The sequence below is a fragment of the Cladophialophora immunda genome (assembly GCF_000835495.1).
Source record: "Cladophialophora immunda strain CBS 83496 unplaced genomic scaffold supercont1.2, whole genome shotgun sequence".
NCBI classification, from domain to species: Eukaryota; Fungi; Ascomycota; class Eurotiomycetes; order Chaetothyriales; family Herpotrichiellaceae; genus Cladophialophora; species Cladophialophora immunda.
Genome location: NW_015622542.1, coordinates 6,978,068 through 7,001,518, shown reverse-complemented (window position 1 = coordinate 7,001,518; position 23,451 = coordinate 6,978,068). Strand labels below are relative to the sequence as shown.

General features: G+C 51.3%; 9 protein-coding genes across 11 annotated transcripts; 7 read left to right on the top strand and 2 right to left on the bottom strand.

The window, feature by feature from the left end:
* The first annotated feature begins 14 nt into the window (after nucleotides 1-14).
* Nucleotides 15-2,246, top strand: PV07_04606. Of its 2 annotated transcripts, XM_016391428.1 has the most exons (6): nucleotides 15-385; nucleotides 438-518; nucleotides 569-606; nucleotides 665-755; nucleotides 805-1,135; nucleotides 1,195-2,246. In XM_016391428.1, exons 1-6 carry the CDS (start codon nucleotides 331-333, stop codon nucleotides 1,859-1,861), a joined length of 1,263 nt encoding a protein of 420 aa, XP_016253330.1. In that variant the 5' UTR covers nucleotides 15-330; the 3' UTR covers nucleotides 1,862-2,246. The 2 variants fall into 2 exon arrangements, with proteins under 2 accessions (XP_016253330.1, XP_016253331.1); XM_016391429.1 differs by having other exon boundaries at nucleotides 15-518.
* PV07_04605 (T-complex protein 1, zeta subunit) lies at nucleotides 2,102-4,107 on the bottom strand. Its single transcript, XM_016391427.1, has 2 exons — nucleotides 4,069-4,107; nucleotides 2,102-4,021 (listed from the first exon to the last, which is right to left on the bottom strand). The coding sequence occupies exons 1-2, from the start codon at nucleotides 4,073-4,075 to the stop codon at nucleotides 2,400-2,402; spliced, it is 1,629 nt and encodes a 542-aa protein (XP_016253329.1). The 5' UTR covers nucleotides 4,076-4,107; the 3' UTR covers nucleotides 2,102-2,399.
* A 403-nt stretch (nucleotides 4,108-4,510) lies between these two features.
* PV07_04604 (uncharacterized protein) lies at nucleotides 4,511-6,170 on the top strand (the record flags this gene model as incomplete). Its single annotated transcript, XM_016391426.1, has 3 exons — nucleotides 4,511-4,674; nucleotides 4,724-5,843; nucleotides 5,895-6,170. The coding sequence occupies 3 exons, from the start codon at nucleotides 4,511-4,513 to the stop codon at nucleotides 6,168-6,170; spliced, it is 1,560 nt and encodes a 519-aa protein (XP_016253328.1).
* Nucleotides 6,171-6,772: 602 nt separating this feature from the next.
* Nucleotides 6,773-7,450, top strand: PV07_04603 (uncharacterized protein; the record flags this gene model as incomplete). Its single annotated transcript, XM_016391425.1, has 1 exon — nucleotides 6,773-7,450. The coding sequence occupies one exon, from the start codon at nucleotides 6,773-6,775 to the stop codon at nucleotides 7,448-7,450; it is 678 nt and encodes a 225-aa protein (XP_016253327.1).
* Nucleotides 7,246-8,295, bottom strand: PV07_04602 (uncharacterized protein). The gene is made up of 2 exons (XM_016391424.1): nucleotides 7,931-8,295; nucleotides 7,246-7,876 (listed from the first exon to the last, which is right to left on the bottom strand). Exons 1-2 carry the CDS (start codon nucleotides 8,274-8,276, stop codon nucleotides 7,620-7,622), a joined length of 603 nt encoding a protein of 200 aa, XP_016253326.1. The 5' UTR covers nucleotides 8,277-8,295; the 3' UTR covers nucleotides 7,246-7,619.
* Nucleotides 8,296-8,405: 110 nt separating this feature from the next.
* PV07_04601 (uncharacterized protein) lies at nucleotides 8,406-15,524 on the top strand. Its single transcript, XM_016391423.1, has one exon. It carries the CDS (start codon nucleotides 8,581-8,583, stop codon nucleotides 15,301-15,303), a length of 6,723 nt encoding a protein of 2,240 aa, XP_016253325.1. The 5' UTR covers nucleotides 8,406-8,580; the 3' UTR covers nucleotides 15,304-15,524.
* Nucleotides 15,525-15,875: 351 nt separating this feature from the next.
* PV07_04600 (uncharacterized protein) lies at nucleotides 15,876-18,463 on the top strand. Its single transcript, XM_016391422.1, has 2 exons — nucleotides 15,876-17,570; nucleotides 17,618-18,463. The coding sequence occupies exons 1-2, from the start codon at nucleotides 16,161-16,163 to the stop codon at nucleotides 17,903-17,905; spliced, it is 1,698 nt and encodes a 565-aa protein (XP_016253324.1). The 5' UTR covers nucleotides 15,876-16,160; the 3' UTR covers nucleotides 17,906-18,463.
* Nucleotides 18,464-18,610: 147 nt separating this feature from the next.
* Nucleotides 18,611-20,969, top strand: PV07_04599. Of its 2 annotated transcripts, XM_016391420.1 has the most exons (4): nucleotides 18,611-19,610; nucleotides 19,661-19,751; nucleotides 19,802-20,452; nucleotides 20,511-20,969. In XM_016391420.1, exons 1-4 carry the CDS (start codon nucleotides 18,831-18,833, stop codon nucleotides 20,573-20,575), a joined length of 1,587 nt encoding a protein of 528 aa, XP_016253322.1. In that variant the 5' UTR covers nucleotides 18,611-18,830; the 3' UTR covers nucleotides 20,576-20,969. The 2 variants fall into 2 exon arrangements, with proteins under 2 accessions (XP_016253322.1, XP_016253323.1); XM_016391421.1 differs by having other exon boundaries at nucleotides 19,802-20,969.
* Nucleotides 20,970-21,045: 76 nt separating this feature from the next.
* Nucleotides 21,046-22,575, top strand: PV07_04598 (uncharacterized protein). The gene is made up of 5 exons (XM_016391419.1): nucleotides 21,046-21,253; nucleotides 21,327-21,411; nucleotides 21,477-21,559; nucleotides 21,609-22,197; nucleotides 22,251-22,575. Exons 1-5 carry the CDS (start codon nucleotides 21,219-21,221, stop codon nucleotides 22,413-22,415), a joined length of 957 nt encoding a protein of 318 aa, XP_016253321.1. The 5' UTR covers nucleotides 21,046-21,218; the 3' UTR covers nucleotides 22,416-22,575.
* The last annotated feature ends 876 nt before the right edge of the window (nucleotides 22,576-23,451 follow it).

Below are 23,451 nucleotides of genomic sequence, written 5' to 3'. Positions count from 1 at the left end.
CAAACACTGTCTGACGAAAAGCATTCAATGCAGTTTCGCGGACGGTGTCTGCTTGCCTGGGGCGCACCTGAGTCTGGCGTGGAAGCAGCTGAATAGACACTTAGACATCTTCTCTTGCTGCAACTCACAAGAACTCTTCTTTCATGAATGTCTCGTTTTCAGACTCCTTTCTAGGCCCTTTCGGCCATCACCCCGCCCTCTAGTGTATTGCCCCTCTGATCTTTTCGGCTTCCGCCCTCCTCAGCCGTCAGCGTCCACTTGCTTACCTGCTCTGCAATCCCATTCCTATACCACGATTCAGCTGAGAAGGGTTTGAGACAAACCGTGGATATGGCGACGCAAGGGCAACAAAAGCCGCAGATCCAGCCTTGCCGGTACAAGACTGGTGAGCTTGATCTGTCGCACCTCGTGTGGTACACCCTGCTTATGTTCCCAAGGAAAAACACTCGGCGCAGGTTCCTATTCAGTGGTTAAGGAATGCGTTCACATAGACACAGGAAGATACTATGCCGCAAAAGGTCTGCTCATAGACCGTGCCGAGCATACTCCCTTACTTACCTCTTCATAGTCATCAACAAACGGCTCATGGCCGGTCGGGAGCATATGGTAAGTAAATGCCCTTGATCACCAGAGTGAGGCTACCGGCTAACGGAAGTGTTGTTAGGTGCGCAACGAAATCGCAGTCTTGAAGCGTGTGTCAGTGGGACATCGCAACATCCTGACTCTCGTCGACTACTTCGAAACCATGAATAATTGTACGGCTCGACGCTCCAGGGTTTTGGAATTAGTCTGACATGGCCGCAGTATACCTTGTGACCGATCTTGCCCTGGGGGGGGAGCTTTTCGACCGCATCTGCCGCAAAGGCTCCTACTACGAATCTGACGCGGCCGACTTGATTCGAGCCACACTGTCCGCAGTCGCATATCTACACGACCACGGCATCGTGCACAGAGATTTGAAACCCGAGAATCTGTTGTTCAGAACACCGGAAGACAATGCGGATCTCCTGATTGCGGACTTTGGTCTGTCTAGGATCATGGATGAGGAACAATTTCATGTCTTGACCACGACGTGCGGCACACCAGGGTATATGGCGCCCGAGATATTCAAAAAGACGGGTCATGGTAAACCTGTGTGAGCAAAGTCCTTTCTGATCTGTGCCACGACCCTTCAAGACTGATACAAGCTCTCAGCGACATCTGGGCCATCGGCGTTATCACATACTTCCTCCTTTGCGGCTACACTCCATTCGATCGCGACTCAAATCTGGAAGAAATGCAAGCCATTCTCGCCGCAGATTACTCTTTCACCCCCGTCGAGTACTGGCGCAACGTCTCCGATACCGCGAGAGACTTTATCAAACGCTGCCTTACGATTGACCCCCACGCACGCATGACCGCACACCAGGCTCTGCAGCACGCCTGGATCAAGCCTGACATTGATCCCACCTCTCCCGTCAAGGGTCCTGGTGATGGGCAAGATCTCCTGCCGACGGTGAAAAAGAATTTCAATGCGAGAAGAACACTCCACAAGGCCATCGACACAGTCCGTGCCATCAATAAACTCAGAGAGGGAGGTGGGCTGATGGCGGGCCACATGGACGGTGCCATGAGCGTGGATCCGAAACCCAAGCCCGAGATGGTTAATGGAAGCAAAGTTCTCAATGACCAGGGGCAGCAAATCCAAGGGGAAGAAGCGATGGGAGCGAATGTGCCACAGGGTGACTCAGATGCAATGGAAATTGATTCCAGAGGAAATGCCAGGGGCCAGACAGAGGACCAGATCCGACGGCAGCAGAAGAAGATTCATGACACGATGTCGGGACTGTGGGGAAATCAGCAAGCAGCTCGCGGCGTCTAAGATGTTTTCGGGCTCTGCAATGTACAATGACACCAAGGGGGACGGTTCCCCTGCGAAGGTCAAGGTCTCAAAGCGAAAGGCAATCGAATGGTTCGAACATTGCGATGTCGGGAAGGTCTTACCCCATAAATATCTCATGAAGAGCGATGGAGTAGGACTACTGGAGTGCGGCGGATTGGCGACGCTGCTGTAGGTACGATTATGAGGAATCCGGTCTTCAAAGCGATTGAGATTTTGGATGCCATACATGATGAAATTGACCTCATGACATGATTTCTTACACAAAGACGGTATAGATCCCGGACTACATAAACAACAAGGCGCCCTCGAATGTGGCATCAGGGGTATCATTCTCGATTCCAACGCAGTTATCTATTTTTTTGGGCTACATCGCCTGCTTCACTAGTTGGCCGCCCAGGTGGTCTCCGCATCGTTTATCATGAAGGCCATACCATTCCGAGGATCGTACGCCATGGCTCATGCAGAAGCAAAGTACCTCGTACACCGTTTCGAACCCTTCACCGACTTATCCATCCATTCATTCCCCTTGATCCATCCCGCCAGGAGCCTGTTGTCTTCCCATCTGTCTCGCCTTCAATAATTCATCACACAACAGCAAGTTACTCGCGATCCCCTGGCTGCTGGCAATACTGTTCCTCAGTACGCGGAACCCATCAAACACGCCTTCTTGCACGGGATCCATTGGTTCTCCAGTCACAAGATCTAATCCTACCACGTTCCCTTCGGCAAATTCATCCTGCAGGGCGGCAAGTGCATCTTGGATATCGTGTCCGGAATTTGCGGCAAGAGTCTTTGGTATAATCAAAAGTGCATCTGCAAAGGCAGCAACACCCCACTTGGCTTTGCCCTTGACTGTTTTTCGCACCGCTTCTGACGAAAGGTGCGCTGCGGCGGCGATTTGAAACGATCCAGCACCGGGCACGACGCAGCCGTCCACAATAGTGTTGTATACACTTCTTAGGCCGTCCCTGACCGCGTCTGTGATTTGAGTGATGCTGTGCTGGTTGGGTCCCTTGATCAGAAGGGTAACAGACTTGGGATCTTTCACTTCTTCCACAAAAGTGTATTTCTCTTCTCCCAGTGTCTGCTCGTACACCAGTCCAGCCCATCCAAGCACCGAAGGATCGAGATCATCTACACTATTCTGCGCCTTTCCACCGCACACGAGTTGAAGGCGTTCCATGTTCCGTCTCTTTGCGCGCCTGAGCGCCAGTATGCCGTTTTTGACTAGCACGTCCAGACTCAATGGATCGATGCCTTTCTGGTTGATCACCACAAAGGACTTCTTCGGATCAGATCCGCAAACTTCATTCTTCAATGCCACGATCTTCTTGAGCTTTTCATCAACGAAGCGACGCTCAGAGGCGACGAGTTTGTCTCTTTGCTCGGCGCTGCTGTAATAAAAGCCGGAGTTGATTTCAGACTTTTCGTATTCAAGGGAGACGTTCAACGTGAGAATGAAAGCGTTTTCGACTCGCTTCGGCATGTCGGGATGTCGCGCACCATGATCCAACACTAAACCTCTGATCAAGGTGGTGTCAGAACTTAGTTTGTGCTGCAGTTTCATGATTTCGATCATGTGCAGGTCGGGTTTTTGGGGGGGTCGATAGATTGCTAACACGGCGTCGACTATAGACGGCGTCAACTGTGCAGCAAGGGCGGCATTTATCTTGGTGGAAAGGGAAGTTTTGGCGATCGAGAGGAGTAGATCGCGGTCGATCTCACGGGTGATTTTGAAAGTATCGAGGAATTTGAGAGTTTCGGTTTTGGCGATTTCGAAGCCGTCAGTGATTACTCTTGGATGCAAGCCTTCTTGAATGTATCTGTCTGCTTGCTTCAGGAGTTCACCTATCAATAGCACTACAGATGTTGTGCCGTCACCAGTAATGTCATCCTGCGCTGTTGCGGCTCGAGCAATCAAAGTGGCTGTAGGGTTTTGTATCGACATTTCTTTCAGCAGGACCGCTCCGTCTTTTGTCAGCTTGATTTGACCCGACCCGTCGACCAACATCTTGATTGTGCCCGAGGGTCCCAGGTTCGACTTGAGAACATCTTGGAGGCCTTCTCCCGCGTTGATGTTGATTCGAAGCGCCTCTGCTCTACGACGGGATTCTGCTTTGGGGTTCAAAAGCTGGGTTGCTATTCACAGTCAGATCAGGAGTCGCCAGAATGATCAGTGGACTTACCAGACATCTTGTGGTGGTTCAGATCATGCTGGAAACACGAGACTCGGAAATGTTTGAACTTTCATGACAGGCCGACGTACGATTTCATGCCAAGAACCCCAACACCGCCCTGGAAGGTCTGCCGAACAGTGCTTGCACCAATATGTTGCTCACGCCAAGACTAGAATCTGCGAATCGGAGCACTCTCAACGGTGCACTTGTGAAGCTGCGGAAATCTTTCTTCGAGGAAGTCTAAAATTTCGCGGTCAAATTCACAGTCTCTCAGCACCTGTTAGTTGGGTATTGATAACTGCCAAACTTTTGACTGCCCAGCTCTCTGACTCGGGCGGCCGACGTGAATTGTGCAGGCTGCATCTTATAGGAGCATTGAGAGTCGAGAACATTTCCTTTGCAGTGAACAAACTTCAATTTCATTGCGTCCCCTCCTCCAGAAGATTGCGCCATGGCCGATTTTCTCCTACACGAAGGCCCCATGGGCTATTCTATCTTCAAAGTGGTCCACCAGGCTGACACAGTCGGCAATCGTCTGAAAGAGGTTCAAGATAGCGTCCAAGATCTCGCACGATTTGGCAAAATGGTCGATCTCGTCAGCTTCTTACCATTCGAGTACGGCTCCCACTACCACTCAAATGCAGTATAGCTAATCGTGCCTCAGGAGCGGGAAGCAGGCACTTTCAGAGTTAAACGATATTTCCGAAGGCATCGCATCTGACTTTCTCAAGTCTTTCCTCGAACTGAACCTGCCGAAAGCCGGGAAGAAGAACAAAGTAACCTTGGGCGTTTCCGACAAGATTCTTGCTGCAAGCATCAAGACAGCCTTCTCAAACATTGAGTGCGAGACTGGAGACACAAGCGAGGTTGTTCAGGACATGCTTCGGGGAATCAGGCTACATTCCGAGAAACTGCTCAAACAACTCCGGGAAGGAGATACAAACACCGCACAGCTTGGTCTGGGTCATGCGTACTCCCGCGCCAAAGTCAAGTTCTCCGTGCAAAAAAATGACAATCATATTATCCAAGCCATCGCAATACTTGACCAGCTGGATAAAGCTATCAACACCTTCTCTATGCGCGTCCGCGAATGGTATTCCTGGCACTTCCCAGAACTCATCAAGATCGTCTCAGACAACCACAAGTATGCCATGGTAGCACTATTTGTCAAGGATAAGAAGACCTTATCTGATGGAAGCCTTCATGACCTTGCCGCCGTGGTGGACGACGATGAGGAAATCTCGAAGAGCATTATCGATGCAGCTAAAACAAGCATGGGTCAAGAAATTTCGGCTTCGGACATGGAGAATGTGACGTTGTTCGCGGAACGAGTGGTCAGCCTTGCCAACTACCGGAAGACGCTGCACAGCTACCTTGTCTCTAAGATGGGCGTGGTTGCCCCGAATCTGGCTGCCCTGATTGGCGAAATTGTGGGAGCGCGCTTGATTTCTCATGCGGGCAGTCTGACCAACTTGTCAAAATATCCCGCTTCTACTGTTCAGATTCTGGGAGCGGAGAAGGCTCTGTTCAGGGCATTGAAGACCAAAGGAAACACGCCCAAGTATGGTTTGTTATATCATTCCTCGTTTATTGGAAGAGCTGGGCAGAAAAACAAAGGGAGAATATCACGGTTTCTCGCAAATAAATGCTCGATCGCCTCTAGGATCGACAATTTCTCGGAGACTCCATCTACAATCTTTGGACAAGCACTCAAGAAGCAAGTGGAAGAACGACTAGAATTTTATTCATCGGGGGCGCAGCCCACCAAGAATGAGGCAGCTATGGTATGTTGAGGCGATATCGTGATAAGGACCGCACGCTAACTTCGGGTGCAGAAAGATGCCATGGAAAAAGTTCTTGCAGAAATGGAAGTCGACAATCCCACTAAAACTGCCACCGATGGAGACGCCTTTGATGAGGAGTCAACGGCAGTGCGGAAGTCGGATAGCGCAAAGAAGGACAGGAAGAAGGAGAAGAAGGATAGCAAAGACAAATCCGCAAATCCAGAAGACACGGGCAAGAAGGATAAGAAGGAAAAGAAGCGAAAAGCAACCGAGTTGGACGGTGAGGGAGGCGGCAAAAAGAAGAAGAAATCAAAATCCAAGGAATAGTGGAGAGTTCGAACATGATTCTTTTCATGCAAGGCGTTGGCGGCCCTGGTTATTATTATGCTTGCTAGGGGAAATTGAGCCTGGCGAGGCCATGTACTGATCATTTGATGGCTAAGGATACGTTGGCCAATAGGTATCAAGCTGGCAGCGTGTGGGAGCCTCTCCAGGTTCCTTCTCGCTATCATGCCTGTATTTGGATCCATTCTTAGCTCACCAGCAATGGCTGTCGCTTTCGAACTCCTCTGCGCAGTGCAGTCCCTGTTCATGATCACTGACGGCAATTTTGAAGGCATTGGTACCTTTTATCAGCCTTTCCGGCGTCGACGTAACTTAGCTGAGAGATGAGGAGATGGTCACCGTCAGAATTTTAATTCGCGGAATATTTATTGGCCAAGGACAACGTATCACTGTTACATCTCACACATGTACTTGACTCTTCCTTGACTCCAAAGTTTGATCAGATCTATGTCGCTGCACAAAGTCCTGATAACTGGGTCGCTGAGACTCGCACATCTCCCTCGCTGGACTGCAGGATAGACTTGTGGTGGTCTTTGGTTCGGAATAAGCTCTCTATCGCTACCATCCTCCAAAGTCCGCTCAAAATGACCTCAGCTTCACCAAAGAGAAAGCGAGGCTACCCTCACCCACTGGACACAGACGCGCCTGGACTTCGGCTATTGAGTGAGAGCGACTTGGAAGAATATGATGAAGGTAGTCCTAGAAGCAAAGTTGCGCGAAAGTTCGATGACCTTGAAATTCACGGCGGTCACGATCAGGGAGACCACGACGCCAGCAGGGAGCAGAACGACCAGGTGATGGTTCCCGCAATATCATCAGCTGGAGAACTTGAACGAGACAGGAACTTTTCGACACCGAAGAGCGAGGAAATGTCGGAGAGTTTGACGGGCGTTTCTTCGCAACCTGGGACCACAGTGACGAAGCCGCCAGGGGAGTCTTCCGGCCCCAAATCTCCTCCGTTGGCAAGTGAGGTATCCCATGAGTTTTGGCAAGACTCCGAAATCACCGGGCATGATCCTAGCGACCCAAGCGACGACGGATATGGCATTAATGGGATCGGGTTCAAACCTTCAGCAGCAGTTGCTTGGTCAAGATCGCAACGGCGGAAACAACAACTGTCCGACTACAAGAATCGCGAAGCTCGAGAAGCAAGACAGCAGAGGAGTGAGAGGAGAAAGCGCGGGTTTGACCAAGACGATGGTGCGTTATCCGTCGAGTCCTCGCCTCGCAAGGCAGCGCGGGTTCATTTCGAAGACGGCTGAGGACTGCCAAATCTAAGCGAGGATTGATGTTCTCTCCAAACTCCGAACCCTGAACCAAACATCATTGGCGATCATACTGTACACGTTGGCTGCCCGGCAAGGCTCCGTTTTCCCCTTGTCTGTGAACGCCGCTCGCCGCGAGCTGTTGATCCCAAAACAAACAATACCTTCACCAGAATTTGTACCAATGCATCCTTCGTTTCCGTTCCTGCTCCTCAATATCTGCGGCCGCTGCTGCCCGCGCGGCTTCCTCGGCAGCCTTCTCCCGAGCTTTCTTCTCATGCAGCATCCTCATTCCCTGAACAGCCAACGCCATGCCTCTTGCTTCCTCTCGCCGTCTTTGATCGCACCAATAGTACATGCCGGAGGCCGAGACAGCAAATCCAGCGACTGCCAGGTTGGTAGTGACCAACATGGAAGAGAGTCCTAGCGTCAAGTCAGACCAGGGGGCTTCAAGTTTTCAGGGGGCAACTCAATAACCTCTCAGTATAAATCTTACACCTCCCACTGCGCCTCCAGAAGCTATACCGACAAGCAATGCATCTCTTGCGCATGGTACCTGATACCACGCGGGACCCTTTCCTTCGTATGAGAAGTTGAAGGCATCTCTCCAGGTTATCTCGGGAGGTTTGCCACCTGCTGAGTTATACGTTCCTCCGGGCAAGCTATTTGCGGGCTCCGCAGGATTGCCCAACATTTCCCACATTTTTCCAGCCTGGGTTTTCGGAAAGTCATGCTTAGGTTTGGGTCTTGTGAATGGACGGCCATCAGACTGGGGTTGTGCATCAGCAGGAGGTGTGTCAGGCTGCCGCGTATCATCCGCCATTGTGATGGATCAGTGTAGTGAATGCGTGATGATAGAGAAAAACTGCGGAGAAAGATGTTGGAGGTGGAGAAAATTAATTGACGTCTCGCGGTCGAACGATCCGCCCTACCCGCAACGCGCCAACATGTAATTGAGACGCGTCCCGCAACCCAAAGTTCGACACGCAGATTCAGTTACACTCAAGTCCTCAGTCGCCGTACTTGAGCGCCAGTGACCCTATTTGGGAGCATCTAACATGACTGGAGACTACCAGTAACACTGTTGACGAGGACACGCCTGTATCATTTCCCTACCTCTCGCAACAATGCCTGTCCGAAAACCGTCTCGATACGGTTCGAACGTGAGACTGGGAAAGGATGCCTCACGCGGACGACGAACCAAGACGATCGACGCCTCCTCACTGCGCGCCACCGAGGGAACCTCTCAGGATGAGAAAATCCAAGCCACACGGCTGGCAAACAATATCGACGATGCCATGGGCTTTCCCAGGTATGACTCTGGAAAGAGAAGAGTGGGGTGGCTCTACAACATGCACAGTACGTCGATTGAAGACCCGAGAGTACCGGGTGGTCGCGCCGGAGTTGATTTCTACTTTCTCGGAGAGGACGGTGAAAACTTTAAGGCGACGGTTGATTATGACCCGTACTTCTTGCTGGCAGTAAAACGGGGGCGAGAAGCTGAGGTCGAGGAATGGTGCAAGAGGATATTTGAAGGACTCGTGAAATCAGTAAATCGCATAACCAAGGAAGACCTACAAATGCCGAATCACCTCCTCGGATATAAACGAACATTCCTCCAACTCACATTTGCAAACGTCTCGGACCTGCTCACTGTCCGAAAGACGCTCTTACCCATTGCGGAAAGAAATAAAGAGAAAGTGAATGCGATGGATACATATGCAGAGGTTGCTAGCGCAGCAGCAGGTTTCGATGTGTATGATGAAGACCAGGCAAACGGCACTCGACTGAATGGGATCGCAGACGCCAGCGATTACATTGTGGACATCCGAGAATATGATGTTCCGTACCATGTTCGTGTTACCATCGACAAGGACATCCGAATTGGAAAATGGTACAATGTCGAGTCAAAACACGGCTCAGTCTCCCTAGCATGCCTCGAGGAACGTTTACAGCGCGCTGATCCTGTCGTCCTGGCATTTGATATTGAAACGACAAAGCTGCCTTTGAAATTTCCCGATCAAGTCATTGACCAGATCATGATGATTTCATACATGATCGATGGGCAAGGCTTCCTCATCACGAACAGAGAAATTGTCTCGGAGGACATTGCCGATTTCGACTACACCCCAAAGGCAGAATATGAAGGGCCCTTTTTGATATTCAACGAGCCAAATGAGCGTGCCTGCATTGAAAGGTTTTTCTCCCACATCAAGGCAGCTCGACCTACCGTTATCGCGACATACAATGGAGACTTCTTCGACTGGCCGTTTGTCGAGGCAAGGGCAGGCGTGAATGGTATCGACATGTACGCGGAAATCGGATTCCGCAGGAATAGCGAAGACATCTACCAGAGCAACTACTGCGTCCACATGGATTGCTTCGCTTGGGTTAACAGGGACAGTTACCTGCCTCAAGGGAGTCGGGGTTTGAAAGCTGTCACAGTTGCAAAGCTAGGCTACGATCCCGACGAGCTCGATCCCGAACTGATGACCCCCTACGCAAGTGAACATCCTCAAATTCTTGCAGAATACTCTGTTTCTGACGCTGTGGCGACATATTATCTCTACATGAAGTACATTCATCCCTTCATTTTTTCACTCTGCACGATTATCCCGCTCAATCCAGACGACACCCTACGGAAAGGCACGGGCACTTTATGCGAGATGTTGTTGATGGTCCAGGCATACCAGAAGAACATTGTGTTACCGAACAAACACAAAGAACCGAGAGAAGCTTTCTGGGAGGGTCATCTACTCGAGTCTGAAACATACGTTGGCGGACATGTGGAGAGTATTGAGGCCGGTGTTTTCCGTGCGGACATACCGGTCAACTTTGCCATCGATACGACAGCGATTGACGAGCTTTTACACGATCTTGATGCGGCCTTGAGGTTTTGCATTACCGTTGAAGAGAAAAAATCCTTGGATGATGTTACGAATTATGAAGAAATCCGAGCACAAATTGTTGAAAAGTTAGAAGACCTGAAGAATACGCCTAACAGAAACGAGCGGCCTCTGATATATCACCTGGATGTTGCTTCCATGTATCCCAACATTATGACTACGAATCGCCTTCAACCTGATTCTATGATTGCCGAATCAGATTGTGCTGCCTGCGACTTCAATCGACCTGGGAAGACATGTGATCGACGACTGCCGTGGGCATGGAGAGGAGAGTTCTTGCCTACCAAGAGAGACGAATACAACATGATACGCCGCGCAGTAGCGAATGAGACCTTTCCCGGAAAAGGCCCCAAAGCACCTAGACGAGCTTTCCAGGAATTGAGCCTGGACGAGCAAGCCGCAACGGTGCGAAAAAGACTTCAAGAATATTCAAAGAAGATCTACCACAAGATCCATGATTCCAAGACCATCGAACGGGAGGCTATTATCTGCCAAAGGGAGAATCCCTTCTACGTCGATACTGTCCGCGACTTTCGAGATAGGCGGTACGACTTCAAGGGAAAGCAGAAGGTCTGGAAGGGGAAGACAGAAGCACTGAAGTCTTCCGGTGCCCCTGGTCAGGAAATTGAAGAGGCTAAGAAAATGATCGTACTCTACGACTCTTTGCAGCTAGCCCACAAGGTCATTCTCAACTCTTTCTATGGCTACGTCATGCGCAAGGGATCCAGGTGGTACTCCATGGAAATGGCAGGCGTCACTTGTCTTACCGGAGCGCATATCATTCAAATGGCGCGTGAGCTTGTGGAACGAATTGGACGTCCGTTGGAACTAGACACCGACGGAATTTGGTGTATGCTTCCAGCGACTTTCCCCGAGAATGTCATCTTCACATTGAAAAACGGCAAGAAAATGGCAATTTCTTATCCTTGCGTGATGCTCAACCATCTAGTTCACGCACGTTTTACAAATCACCAGTACCAGAGTCTCGTGGATTCGGCCACGTTCAAGTATGAAACGCATAGCGACAATTCGATCTTCTTTGAGGTCGACGGTCCTTACAAGGCTATGATTCTCCCAACCTCAAAGGAGGAAGACAAGAACTTGAAGAAACGATACGCAGTGTTCAACCACGACGGGAGTCTTGCCGAGCTGAAGGGGTTTGAGGTCAAACGAAGAGGCGAGCTGAAGCTCATCAAAATTTTCCAGACTCAGATTTTCAAGTTTTTCCTGGAAGGAAGCACTCTGGCGGAAACATACGCGGCAGTGGCTCGTGTGGCAAACCGCTGGCTTGACGTTCTGCATTCGCATGGTTCCACGCTTGCTGACGAAGAGCTCATTGATTTGATTTGCGAAAACAAAAGCATGACCAAGACGCTCGAGGAATACGGCGGCCAGAAATCAACATCGATCACAACAGCAAAGAGGTTGGCAGAGTTTCTGGGGGATCAGATGATCAAGGACAAAGGTCTGAACTGCAAGTATGTCATTTCCGCAAGACCCAGGAATACACCCGTCACGGATCGAGCCATTCCTGTCGCGATCTTTTCGGCGGATGATGGCGTTAAACGCTTCTTCTTGCGAAAGTGGCTCAAGGAGGATCCAGCCGATATGGATCCCAGAACCGTGATCGACTGGGACTACTATCTTGAGCGCCTGGGCTCTGTAGTCCAGAAGCTCATCACAATTCCTGCTGCTTTGCAGAAGATCAGAAACCCCGTACCGCGTGTTGCCCATCCAGACTGGTTGCAAAAACGAATTACGGCAAAGGACGACAGATTTAAACAGAAGAAGATGACCGATCTCCTCGAGAAGAAGCCCCTTACCGAGCGCTCGGTTAATCTCTTGGATCATCGACTTCCTGCTAGCGGAGACATCGAAGACGCCCTCAGCACCCAATTTAAGCCGCAAGGACAAGTCACCAAATCTACAAAACGAAAAGCCTGGGAATCAACAAATTGCGGGCTTACTGATCCACTTCTGCCTTCCCCTTCGGATGCTCCATTGATCGATGAAGACTATCAGGGTTGGCTCCAGTTTCAGAAGAGGAAGTGGAAGTCACAAAAGCAGGCCAAGGCGCGACGACGTCAACTGTTCGGAGAGAGACAAAATGTTGCTACAGACTCCATCAGCAGCTTCTTCCGCAACCAAGCCGAATCGATGTACACTAATACCTGGCATGTTCTACAATTGTGTCAAGGGGATTTGCCCGGCGAAGTGGCTGCGTTTGTCATTATCGGGAAGAAGATCCACACGTTGCACATCAAAGTCCCGCGCACGCTGTATCTCAATCTCAAAGGGGAAGAGCTTCCAAACGTGGATATACCTGGTTGCGATGTCGAAAAGGTCAGTCATGTGCTACCGAATGGCCATCCATCAGTGCATCTGTTCCAATTAACGATGCCTGAGGAGACATATTTGCGAGAAGCAGAATCAGTATCGTTGTTGTGCAATCATCCGAGTGTTGAAGGCGTCTATGAGCGTCAACTGCCCCTGTTTATGCGCGCCCTGCTGAAATTGGGGAACATGTGCTCTTTCGATGAGAGACAGAAAGGTGTTCTTGGGAAAGGCCTTGAACAGGGGTTTGATCTAGCATCACTAGTCAGGAGTGATGCCCAGTCGACATACCTAGATGAGCCCGCCTCCTTGGGGTATATCTACTTGTATCACGTTGCTGCTGGTGACAGGAACGTATTCGCTCTCTTCTCCACCACCAAATCAGAGGCGCATATCATCGTCATGAGTCGCAGCCGCGACAGCCAGATGCCGAATGCTGACAAGATCTATACCGAACAATATCGTCAGAAAGTCCAAGATGAGGCTATGGTGCAGGCCATCTTCGACTATCAACCCAGCATAAATTTCAAGATCTCGCAAGTGACGACAAAAAGAAAGGCACACCTTGAACTAGCAGATATACTGAAGAAGTGGCGATCGGATGAGACGAAGCCGACAATCATCCTCCTTCAGACAACTGCGCACAAGAGCTTCGTTCATGATGTTCGATCCATCAGGGACTATCCTGTCATATTTCTGCCAGCAGAGCAATCTGACATAGATCTCCCCTCCTTGGCTTGGCGAGGCCACGCCATCAAGCAGCTGATCTCTCACTACTTCAACGTTTCTGGATGGCTGGTGCATCTGATTGAGCTTGCTCGGTACGGTGATGTACCTCTATGCAACCTCGAAAGGGACGACCCTCGGTTCCTCATCGATCTGGCCTATGCGCGGAGGTTGAAGAGAAGCAACATCGTTCTGTGGTGGTCTGATCAAGCTCGCCCAGACCATGGCGGACACGAGCGCGATGATATTCTGGGCCCGCTCAACGAAATAGTGGAGATGCCCTCGATCAACAATCCAGGAGCCTACACTTCGGTCTGTGTCGATGTATCAGTACAGAACCTTGCAATCAACACTATACTGACCTCGTCCATAATCAACGACCGCGAGGGTTCTACCGAGTCTGTTGCCTTTAACCCGACGGTAGACGAAGACAATCCGCTCAACTCCAACATGATGAAGTCGAATGGAGGGTTTGCACAGGCAGCGCTCGAAGTACTCCGAGAGATGGTTAAGTCATGGTGGGCAGAAGCTTGTCGCGGTCATCGACTCGCAGACGTAATGGTTCAACATTTAGTCCGATGGGTTGAAGCTCCTGCTTCCTGTCTTTACGATCGGCACCTGCATTACTATGTGCAGATGATGTCAAAGAAAGCGCTGCAGCAACTCATCACTGACTTCCGCCGGGTGGGTTCTCAGGTTGTTTTTGCGAGCCCGACACGGTTACTTCTACAAACTTCAAAGCAAGACGTCGAAAACGCATATGCGTATTCCCAGTACATTCTCAAATCGATCCAACAAAAGCCGCTGTTCCAATTCCTTGGGCTCGAGGTCAAAGACTACTGGGACATCCTGCTTTGGTACGATGCATACAACTACGGCGGTAAAGGCACCCCTACGGTTACAGAGAATACTACTCACTCCAGTCTCGAGATCGTTGTGCACTGGCAACTTTCACAGTTCCTGCCACTGCCCTTGCAACCTATTTTCGACGACTGGGTGATCATCTTCATCGAGTTCATGCAAAACCTGAAAAGGCCGCAAAAGTCATTTGAGAGCACACCGTCCACCATTCGACCTACCCAATTGCCCTCTCCATTCATCAGTTTGACGGAAGATCCAACCAGCACCGAGATTACAAATGTCCTGCAAGACCAGTTTTCCAAGCCCCTAAAGAAGCAAATCACTAGTTTGATTCGGCGTCAGCGGGAGGAATTATTACATCCCGAACTGGCCAGCGACTGGACATTTCCATCTTTGCCAGGAGGGACTCTGGAATCGAGTGATTCGCGCCATCCACGTGACCCAGTCCTGGAACTGGTGAAATCGCTTATGCAGATACTCTCTTTGTCGAAACCTCTTCAACTTGAAGCACGACTTCTCCGCAAAGAGCTCCTGGCCCTCTTCGACGTCCGCGAGTTTGGGAAGGAGGCCCGATTCGAAAACCCGAGCGCGAGTTTGCGCTTCGAGAATCTCGTCTGCGACACGTGTACCATGACTAGGGATCTGGATCTATGCCGTGACGAGGATGTGCTACCTGGCATAAACGAAAGTGGAGTGGAAGTGAGCAACAAACCATGGACCTGCAACAGTTGTGGGGCGGAGTACAACAAAATCATCCTCGAAGAGAAACTCATTGCGAGGGTTCAGTCAATGCTGCTGACATGGCAGGCACAGGATATTAAATGCAAAAAGTGTGGTGGTTTACAGGGTGACGACAGTGCATTTGCAGATCATTGTTCATGCGGCGGAGAGTGGATCGCCACCGTGGATGTGAGAGACATCAGGGGAAGGCTAAAGGTAATGGAACGGGTAGCGGGTATGTATGGGTTGAGGATGGTGAAGGCGGTTGTTGAGGAGGTCAAGACTATGTGTATGATTTCATGAATACATGGGACATGAAGGGTAGATTCTGTGCATTATTAACCCAAGGGTCGGGGAAGTTGAGTGTCTCGTGGAGATGAAGCAATACCTTACTCGCTGCACAGGCCTCCGAGGGCATGGTAGATGGGACGGAAAAATGCATTGTCATGAGCAAAAATTAACGATTTGGGCAATGCTCATGGAGACGAACGTATTTGTAACCACTCGCTAAAAGTGGCCGGTTGACGGGAGACTCTTCATCTGAATTTATTGATAGCCAGGATACTTGCATGGTGCATAGAAGTACGAAAGACCGACTGCACCTGGACACTCGTTGCGGCCACCGCAGGACGCTGTTTCTCCCACATAGCGAAACGTGCAGATATCAGCCACGAGAGTAAGGGGTATTCATCTAATCCGACAAAAATACTTCCGTCATGCGTCATGCGCCATGCGTGATGGTAGAAGTCGTCGACTTGCCCGGTGTGGAATCGGTTGGAGGGCATAAGCCTGCGAGGCTGGGAAGACGAGGCTAGCCGGTGCCAAGTCGAATGCTCGGTTTGAAGCAAGAGGGGCCCTTCCAACTCTTCGCTATACCACCGCTGTGCTGCTTTTTCAGATCCACGGGATCTGACTGTGTCTCTCCCTCTTGTTGTTAGGATCTCTCGATATTTCAGCTTATATTACCTATCTCTTTGCTGAATATTGAGCGGCATGGACCATTTCGAAATGCAAATGAAATGACATTACTTCCCTTAGAGACTCTCCATTCCGCCATTCTCCTCGCCGCAGACTGAATCGAGTCAGCACTCGTCATCTGGACTGGACGTTTCCTCCCGGTCGCTTATTCTATTCCCCTCTCCCGATCATATTTGTTCGCCATGGATGGCACGGCGCAAAACCGACCGGCGCAGCCTGCGCCGCAACAGCAAGCGTCCTTGATCCGGCCGGAGCAAGTACAGAGACTGCCTCAGCTCAACCCAACCCAGAAACAACAGTTTGAACAGGGCGTGAGGAGGTTTTGGGAGATTCTGAACACCACACCCCAAACGGATCCCAAATATACCGAAGCATATACGAACCTGGTCAAGACTTCGAGCCAACTCATGGCGGGGATGAAGCAATGGCAGCAACGAAAACAGATGGCTCAACAACACGCAGCACAACAGCAGGTCTCGGCACAGGCGCAGACGCAACCACAACCGCAACCACAGGGACAGGCGCCTAGAGTCACAGGTCAACCTGCTCAGCCACAAGCTGGCGCGGGACCAGGCCAGAGCGGAGGTAGCGCTGTACAGTTCAGTCAGCTCTTGCCCGAGATCCAACGAAAGGTGAACGAGCAACACTTCTACTACCCTCCGGCAATGACAAAGGGCACCGAGCCTGCTGAAGTGTGGTTGCGCGAGGCAAAGGCCAGGTTGGGGCAAGCCCTGCAGAGACTTCAAGTCGCCAAGCAAAAGAAGGCCGAGTTTCAGCGTCAGGCTCAGCAGCGACAAGCGACAGGGAATCCGTTGACTGCAGCAGAAAACGAGGTTTACAACAATAAGATTGCGCAGTGCGATCGGGCGGTCAATGAAAGTACCTCGTTTATGAAGAAATTCAACGAGCAGCAGGAACAATTTCGAGCCGCGCAACCTCAACACCAGTTTTCAAAACAAGCTGTGCCCGTTAGTGAAGGAGCAGACACTACTGCCGCACCCCTTATGCAGCCTGGTGTTCAAGGCCCTACTGCCCATTCCATCAGTAGTGCTGTTTCTGCCGCACGTAACCAAGCAAGCGCCTCACAAGCTCAAGCAGGCAGTCCGACGGCACCTGCACCTCAAGTCGGTCCCAACACTGGCGTAGGCACGTCTCACACTCCCGTTACAGCGACCCAGGCGCAGTTTCCCCAACCTGGTCAGGGAGATAGCTCTGCAGGAGCTCGTCCACCGTCCCATCAAGGACAAGCCATGCCTCCTTTGCAACAACACGCCACGTCCGCGGGCATCCATCCGCACCCGCTCAACACAAGTATCAATGGCATCAAGACAGCAACTCCTAACATTACCAAGAATTTACAAGTCCCCGAGCCTAAGCCTGTGGCGATGCCTCCGTCCCGACCAACCTTGACCGGCGGCGCAGGGGTCGGGCTGCCCGGTCAGCTTGCGCAGCCTGCCATCACTGCGTTGCCTGGATATGTGCTGGAGTCGAGCGAGGACGGGAGAATTCTATCTAAGAAGAAATTGAATGAGCTGGTGCGCGAGGTATGCGGCCCAGGCCCGGACGAGCAGCTCGACCCCGAAGCCGAAGAAGTAAGTTGGTGATTCTGATGCCGATACTGTGTGCTAACTCTCATCAGATATTCCTCGCTATTGCCGATGACTTCGTCGATGAGCTGGTGTCATCTGCGTGCAAGCTTGCCAAGCTCCGTGGTTCGTCAAGCCTAGAATTGCGCGACATTCAGATCGTTCTCGAGCGCCAATACAACATTCGTGTGCCGGGAATCTCAACCGACGAAATTAGAACCGTACGACGGCCACAACCTGCGCCAGGCTGGGCGCACAAGATGAGTGCAGTCCAAGCTGCCAAGCTGACAGGAGGCGCAAGCGCTACCGCTGCGACTGGCACCAATGGAAAGGAGAACTGAGCATGTTTACTCTGAGATGAGTATGTAATTACGATTCATGAAAACGCCCAGGCGTTCGAAGGGTGGGCGATGCCGCCGGGGTCACAGATGGTCGTGGGGGTATTTGTATGGGACGACAGGGACGGCTCACCTTTTGCATTGCGGGAAACCAAGAGACCAGGCTGGCGCCCCGGAGGAATTTCTAGACATTGTGATCGAGGCATTATTCGGATGTGAGATACCACACGAGGTCAGAGGTCCAGAGGAATTCGGCGTCTTCACATATCCACGGGTACGTACGTTCAAACCCAGTGTCCACAGATTGCTAGGGAGCGCCTATCAGCGCAGTTTGAAACGGTGCCCTCAATGGCTGAGTGGTGATGTCTGATCTCGTACTCGGTACAGAGTACACTGTACTTAAACCGCGGCGTGCCTAAAGCTTCAGATGTAGCCATCGAGCTCAGGGACCGTCTAAGCTAGCGTGCCCCTTCCACAAAGTACCAAGCAGCTAAGATGAGTCTGAAAATGCTGCCCAAAACCTGATGGATCCATGGGAATTGGGCCTTGGGCGAAGGAGGGCAAAGGAGGCTGGGGGCGTTTCCTCGCCTATTGCTAGCAGTATTGTGAAGCAGTGCCCAATCAACGAGGGACACTGCAGCGACGTCATCAGCAGCCCAACTCACTGCCACTCTAATTCCACCCCCCCCCAACACTCACTGAGTAGCGTGATCGTCACAATCTTGCTGCGACTCCTCTGTAAGACTCTTCATATTGATCGTCGCCCGCCTTTCGACAGGAAATCCTCTTTCACTTGCTCAACCATCTCGCCAAGGGAGGAGTAGACGGTCTCTTACCGTCTCGCCCGTTAATCTCATTCCCCTAGGTCACCGACCGTCCAGGATTACCGCCCACCTCCCTGCCGTTCGGCCAGGCCCATTTAGCAAACATGTCAAGGTATCGCGGCGATCCTCGCTATTCCGAAGGAAATCTCCCTTATCGCGATCCTGCTCCTCAGAGATGGGATACCGAGCGCTTTGTTCGTGAACGAGAAGTGCGTGCCCCGGCTCCACCGGTCATTGACCAACGCCCTCCATACGCCGATTACCCACCCCGCCGTGCTCCCGTCTACGAGGACCAGAGATACTATGAAGAAGACCGATATGGCCCTCGCGGTGCTAGCGAACGCAAATATTTTGAGGAAACCGACTACTACGATCCGCGAGCGCAACGAGGTCAGGTAGTCCCATACGCCCCTGAGAGACCACCCAGACCGGATCCCATCCCACGACCGGGTATCATCCGCCGCCAGTCCAGTTTGGACACATTTGACCGCCGGCCAGCCAGACGCTTTGACGACTACGACGACGGCCATCGTCCTCCACGGGGACTTCCTCCCCGTGAATTGATTCCCGTCCGGCCGCCTTCGCCTAGACGGTATCCTCGATATGACGAAAAGTTTTACGAGGATATCCGTGTACAAGACCCTGATTACTACGGTGATGATGGTTTCAGAGAGTACCGTGAGCGCGAATGGGTCAAGCGAAGAAGCAGGAACAGCAGCCCTTCCCCTGAACGCCGTACAGTGAGGGAAGAAGAAATTATTGAAGAGCGCAGGGAAGAGATCATCGAGGAGAAGCCATACCCACGACGAGGGAAGACGCGTATGCCAAAAAGACTGGTTCATACTAAAGTGCTTTTTGATTTGGGCTATCCGTACTATGAAGAGGTGAGAATATTGAGCTGTCCAAGTAATCTTGCCGAAACTGACTATTGCAGGATGAGCGAACCATCATCATTGAAAAGGCGTTGGGTCCAGACAACATCGATGAGATCTTCACTAAGAGCAAGGAATATCGCGAGAGAGAAGGTAAGCTTGTTCCATCAGGCATTTGGGAAACGGATATCTGAGAGTTGCAGTGACAACAACTCGCCTCATCGAAGCTCCGCCGACTGTGGCCCCTAGCATTCGCGCGCCTAGCGTGCATGGAGGTGAAATCATAATTGAGAAGACGGAGAAAAGAGAGGAGATCAAGACTATGCCACTTGCAGAAGCACCCCGCTCTGTGCGCGATTGGGATGGCCTCTCAGTTCGATCTCCGTCTCCAAAATCTCATCGATCTCGGTCTCGAAGACGCTCGCGCCGTGGATCTTCTCCTGAAGTCTTCAAGGAGACCGTTGTGGAAAAGAAAGAAGTGATCAAGGAAGTCTCCCCAGCACGAACACACCGATCTCACACCACGCACCGCCGAGGATCGTCTGTCAGCGATGAAACCATTATCGAGCGAAGAATCACTCGAGAAGAAGTCGAAGATTCAAACTCGGTTCACGTGGGCCCCCTCGCACTGGTGGTCGATCGCAAGCCACACCGCAGTGAGCGGGATATCAAGGAAGAAATCCGCAGATTGGAAGCTGAAAGGCGAGAATTGAGGCGCGAGAGACGGTACGAGCGCGAAGGTGGGGAGATCATCAAGATTGAGCGGACGCGTGACAGATCTCCATCACCTCGGGGAGAAGTCATCATTGAGAGAAGGGGCGACGAGGTTCTCGAAGTCAAGAAGGATCGGAGAGGTAGGATGTCGTTAATCGTCAAATGAACAAGTTTCCTTGATTGACCGGCGTTGGACAGGTCGCTCACGCTCGGCTGCCCCCAGCCCGGCAATCATCAAGGCCATGATGGCCACTCTGACCTGAGTGATCTTCCAGGAAGCACACACAATAGGTGCTGGGCCAGGGGCTTCCAGGGGGACTTCAGGCGCGGATGAGATATCAATTGCCAATCTGCGCCAATCTTTCTGCTCGGCTGAGATTGATCTACCTGCGACAAAGTTTCGAAGATAGTCTGCTAAACTTGGACAAGACATACGGAATGGACTCCGACGATTTTGAGAAGACAGTTCGCACGATTAAGCATGTTTGACGAATTTCGTATGTGGACTTGCTAGGCTGTGGATGGTGAATTCAACTTCTGGAATTTGGATAGATACGAGTCGGGTGATGATTTACCTTCAATCTTTCATGAGAAATAAAATCCCCATGTTGAATGCTTCTGGGGGCCGGACGGTCTTGAGCACTATAGTGATATCCCTGTAAAGGGGACCAGGCGAGCTTATGGGTTGCCGTAGTAGTGAGGTGCACATGTGAACAGCGTTTCCCCACGCCTCCGGCGCCCGTTTGACCGATGTCAGACTGCATCTCATCCATCCCTCTTCCTAATCCAACAAACAAATCGCTTGCCCAGTCCTCAGTCCATTGTCCTTGATTTCCTGTACCACATATTCATCTTGAGGTTCGCCACCATTGTTCTCTTTGTGGTCTTAAGCAAGCTACTGCAACCATGGACAAGTTTTCTGCGTTTGGGAAGAACATCAGGTGCGGCCCCTGTCGATTGAACCCCGACCAAACCACTCATCATCAATCCCACTGACCTGTTTCTTGCTGTCAGTTCGGCATTCAATTCGACAGTTACTCCGTCCTGGCAACGGAGCCAACAGTACCTCAAGGAGCAGTTCGGAAATGCCGAAGACAAGGTCTGTCTTATCAGACAACACTCGATCGATACCTGGGCGCAGTCCACTGACCGAGGAGATTTCAGACCCAACTGCCTGCAGACTACACCGAGCTTGAGAAACGAGTCGATGCATTGAAGCAAGTTCATCAGAAGCTGCTTGATGTAACGTACGACTTCCAAAATCCAATGCTGTGATCCGTGTTGACAGTCGTCTAGCAAGCAATACCAGAATGAAGCCTACGACTACCCACCCAACATCCGGGAATCCTTTGGCGATCTCGGTCGCAGCATTTCGGAGAAAGTCACACTTCTCTCCAAAGCTCATAACGCCTCCGAAGCCGCAACCGCCTTTACTGCTCCTCCCTCGGCAAAGCCTCAACCCAAGACTTTCAATCATGCCATTGCGCGCGCCTCGCTGGCGAGTTCCCAGCTTATCAAACAATCTAACACTTCGGGGACTGGCGAAGATCCACTGGCAAATGCTTTGGAGAAATATGCGCTTGCGGAAGAGAAAGTGGGCGAAGCCCGATTGGCGCAGGACCAGGCCATTCAGTCGCGATTTCTTGCAGGGTGGAGTACCACACTGAACACAAACATTCAGTTCGCAACCAAGGCGAGAAAGGCCGTGGAAAACAGCCGCTTGCTGTTGGACAGCACCAAGGCGGCCAAGAAGAGTCAAATTCAGGGTCGTGGCATGAACCCGGATGATGAGACCGCCCTGAGCGAGGATGCTCGTGCTGAGATTGAGGCCAAGGAAGACGATTTTGTCTCGCAGGTGGAGGAAGCCCAAGGCGTAATGAAGAATGTGAGTCTATGCCAGACGACGAGCTGACACTACGATGGAACTGACCTGAACAGGTTCTGGACACGCCCGAACCCCTCCGTAACCTTGCGGATTTGATTGCTGCGCAACTCGAGTACCATAAGAAAGCATACGAAATTCTGTCCGAATTGGCCCCAGAGATCGATCAACTCCAGGTCGAGCAGGAGAGCAACTATCGCAAGAGCAGAGAGGGTGCTTGATTTTGGCTACCAGAGGCTTCGGCCCGTGTACTTTGTGTTTTGTTTCGGCTACTACTGTCTTCTCAGCAATGGGATGGATGGGACGGAGAAATTGTCATCAAACTTAGATCCGCATACCAAATGTCATTTGTTGCTGTTGTTGTACGCGTAGATGTTGATGTCAGAGCCGATTCTGTCGGTTCCCTGACCTGCAACACGTTGAATGCGCTTGCCGAAGATTGCCCGCTTTGGCTTCAACCTCCGTTTCCTCACGTCGAAGCTTTATCCTTGTTCGACTTGCGACCTTGGTCCTGCTCCTGCAATCGCGAGTATCCAGCGATCGCCTTCCGACACAGAATTGCCCGTCTCTCCAAGTGACCGATCACCTGTTCAGTATCCTCTCCGGCAAAGCCCCTCGCCAACCTTGGGCAATTGTCGCGGTCGTCTCCAACGACCCCGGTAGGATCGCAGCTTCCAATAACTACGCCTATCACTCGAGTCTTTGAACCAAGAAAAGAAGGACCTATACAAGATGGCAAATGGGTACGTTCACATCATACATGCACAGAGTGTGTGAGCTCAAGATGTCGCCTTCGCAAACTCGAACCTTCCACACATCTCGCTCAGCGACACAGCCACTAGGGACAATAGTCACTACACACGAGGACATGAGAGCTGGATCTCGGGACAAGAGGAGGATGTCGGCTCTGAGAAGATCGAGTCTTGGAGTGGTCTTTTGCTTCTACGTTTCAGAGAGCGACGGATCAAGCCCTCGGCGCTTCCCAGGAGCAAGATGACCCTCCACCTGCCTACAGTCCCGGACGTCATGATCGATGGCCGAAAGTCGTCTTTCTCAAAACCTTCTGCTCTATGCTCTTATTTCACCTTATGTCTCAATTTTGTCCTGCTCCCACAGCCTCGACAGTTGCACTGCCCCTCAGCTCTGGTAATAAAGTCAGATTTGAGCTAACGTATCGACTCTTATGGCAGGTGGTCTATTCTGATCGGTCTGATCGTCATTGTCGTCCTCAGTGTCGCTGCGTGGTTCTTGAGCCCG